General features: G+C 46.0%; 1 protein-coding gene across 1 annotated transcript in view; it reads left to right on the forward strand.

The window, feature by feature from the left end:
• The first annotated feature begins 882 nt into the window (after positions 1-882).
• The window catches only part of LOC135507264 (dorsal-ventral patterning tolloid-like protein 1), a 184825-nt gene continuing 182195 nt past the window's right edge, over positions 883-3512 (forward strand). The window contains exon 1 of the mRNA XM_064926865.1: positions 883-1137. Within this exon, the coding sequence (XP_064782937.1) occupies positions 993-1137 (145 nt within the window). The 5' untranslated portion in view covers positions 883-992. The remainder of the gene's footprint in view (positions 1138-3512) is intronic.

Raw genomic sequence — 3512 nt, forward strand, 5'->3', positions numbered from 1 at the left:
ATGGGCTGGTCGCTCTGTCAAGAAGTTCACAGCATATGGACAAGGACTGTTTTCCACGGGAGAGAGGGGGGTGGGGGGGGGAGAGAGAGAGAGACAGAGAGAGAGAGACAGAGAGAGAGAGAGAGAGAGAGAGAGAGAGAGAGAGAGAGAGAGAGAGACAGAGAGAGGTGAAACTATCTAGTGTGAGAAAAATAGCATGCAGTAGGCAAGTGCTGGAGAGAGAGAGAGAGAGAGAGAGAGAGAGCTGTGAAACTATGTCGTGAGAGAAAAGAGAGCGCAGTAGGTTAGTGGTAGGGAGAGAGAGAGAGGGAGCTGTGAAACTATGTCGTGAGAGAAAAGAGAGCGCAGTAGGTTAGTGGTAGGGAGAGAGAGAGAGAGCGCGCAGTAGGTTAGTGGTAGGGAGAGAGAGAGCGCGCAGTAGGTTAGTGGTAGGGAGAGAGAGAGAGAGCGCAGTAGGTTAGTGGTAGGTAAACTCTTTGCTTTACTCTTTGCTAAATCGTCCGGTAGTTTCCATGTCCTCTACTTCTTACAACTTCAAAACTCTGCTGGTTGGCTGACTGCTCCTACAGCACCGGATCAGAGCGCAGCCGTAATGCCGCCCTGTGTCCCCTCTCTCCCCAACAGGGACAGCGACACGACCCTCCGACTCACCCTGGAGGACCGAACTCTTCCCCGGGCACAGTGCTGTTAGAAGCGGCGCCGGGCTGGAAGAAGAAGGGACTCAGAGTGTCGGAGCTCCGCTATAGCCTTTTTGTCTGGGACTGGGACTGCACCGGGACAGACAGACAGACGTTCCGCCATGAGACATTAGCGGCTACCGCCTGACACACAGCCAAGTCGGACTTCCAGTCTTCACAATGAGTCGTTAAATTCCTGCTCTCGTCTCCGGAGTGGAGGTGAAGAGAAGGCAGCGAAGAGTTTCATTCATCTCTCTTCGTGTGTGTGTGTGTGTGTGTGAGCTGGACCGCGTTCCAGCCGTGGTGGACGTTAAGATGCGGTGGATAACGCTGTTAGCAGTGGGTCTAACGGTCTGGACTACTCTGTCTCACTGCTTCGACTATGAAGAACCCAGTTTTGACTATTACAACGAAGGAGACAAGACGGAAAATATAGACTACAAAGACCCGTGTAAAGCCGGTGAGTGTGCGCTCAATTCCCGCTCTACGTTACTAGCAGTGTGTGTGTGTGTGTGTGTGTGTGTGTGTGTGTGTGTGTGTGTGTGTGTGCGTGCGTGCGTGCGTGTGTGCGTGTGTGTGTGTGTGACCCATTTATGACAGTCTAGTTTAACCAGAATGTCATCTAAGGAACTACAGAAGCCTAAACAGTCAATTCATTTTAAGGTAGGAAGGACAACCGGACAGGAAAACATCTCCACTAATATAGACCAATGGTATGCCAGTAGGACATCCAGACTAATATAGACCAATGGTATGCCAGTAGGACATCCAGACTAATATAGACCAATGGTATGCCAGTAGGACATCCAGACTAATATAGACCAATGGTATGCCAGTAGGACATCCAGACTAATATAGACCAATGGTATGCCAGTAGGACATCCAGACTAATACAGACCAATGGTATGCCAGTAGGACATCCAGACTAATATAGACCAATGGTATGCCAGTAGGACATCTCCATTAATATAGACCAATGGTATGCCAGTAGGACATCCAGACTAATATAGACCAATGGTATCCCAGGGAAGAAGAGAAAGAGAAGAGACCAGTAGGACATCCAGACTAATATAGACCAATGGTATGCCAGTAGGACATCCAGACTAATACAGACCAATGGTATGCCAGTAGGACATCCAGACTAATATAGACCAATGGTATGCCAGTAGGACATCTCCACTAATATAGACCAATGGTATGCCAGTAGGACATCCAGACTAATATAGACCAATGGTATGCCAGTAGGACATCCAGACTAATATAGACCAATGGTATGCCAGTAGGACATCCAGACTAATATAGACCAATGGTATGCCAGTAGGACATCTCCACTAATATAGACCAATGGTATGCCAGTAGGACATCCAGACTAATATAGACCAATGGTATGCCAGTAGGACATCCAGACTAATATAGACCAATGGTATGCCAGTAGGACATCCAGACTAATATAGACCAATGGTATGCCAGTAGGACATCCAGACTAATATAGACCAATGGTATGCCAGTAGGACATCCAGACTAATACCAATGGTAGACCAATGGTATGCCAATGGTATGCAGTAGGACATCCAGACAAATATAGACCAATGGTATGCCAGTAGGACATCTCCACTAATATAGACCAATGGTATGCCAGTAGGACATCTCCACTAATATAGACCAATGGTATGCCAGTAGGACATCCAGACTAATATAGACCAATGGTATGCCAGTAGGACATCCAGACTAATACAGACCAATGATATGCCAGTAGGACATCCAGACTAATATAGACCAATGGTATGCCAGTAGGACATCTCCACTAATATAGACCAATGGTATGCCAGTAGGACATCCAGACTAATATAGACCAATGGTATGCCAGTAGGACATCCAGACTAATATAGACCAATGGTATGCCAGTAGGACATCTCCACTAATGTAGACCAATGGTATGCCAGTAGGACATCCAGACTAATATAGACCAATGGTATGCCAGTAGGACATCCAGGCTAATATAGACCAATGGTATGCCAGTAGGACATCCAGACTAATATAGACCAATGGTATGCCAGTAGGACATCTCCACTAATGTAGACCAATGGTATGCCAGTAGGACATCCAGACTAATATAGACCAATGGTATGCCAGTATGACATTCAGACTAATATAGACCAATGGTATGCCAGTAGGACATCCAGACTAATATAGACCAATGGTATGCCAGTAGGACATCCAGACTAATATAGACCAATGGTATGCCAGTAGGACATCTCCACTAATATAGACCAATGGTATGCCAGTAGGACATCCAGACTAATATAAACCAATGGTATGCCAGTAGGACATCTCCACTAATATAGACCAATGGTATGCCAGTAGGACATCCAGACTAATATAGACCAATGGTATGCCAGTAGGACATCCAGACTAATATAGACCAATGGTATGCCAGTAGGACATCCAGACTAATATAGACCAATGGTATGCCAGTAGGACATCCAGACTAATATAGACCAATGGTATGCCAGTAGGACATCCAGACTAATATAGACCAATGGTATGCCAGTAGGACATCCAGACTAATATAGACCAATGGTATGCCAGTAGGACATCCAGACTAATATAGACCAATGGTATGCCAGTAGGACATCCAGACTAATATAGACCAATGGTATGCCAGTAGGACATCCAGACTAATATAGACCAATGGTATGCCAGTAGGACATCCAGACTAATATAGACCAATGGTATGCCAGTAGGACATCCAGACTAATACAGACCAATGGTATGCCAGTAGGACATCCAGACTAATATAGACCAATGGTATGCCAGTAGGACATCTCCACTAAT

This window comes from Oncorhynchus masou, chromosome 20 (assembly GCF_036934945.1).
Source record: "Oncorhynchus masou masou isolate Uvic2021 chromosome 20, UVic_Omas_1.1, whole genome shotgun sequence".
Classification (NCBI taxonomy): domain Eukaryota; kingdom Metazoa; phylum Chordata; class Actinopteri; order Salmoniformes; family Salmonidae; genus Oncorhynchus; species Oncorhynchus masou.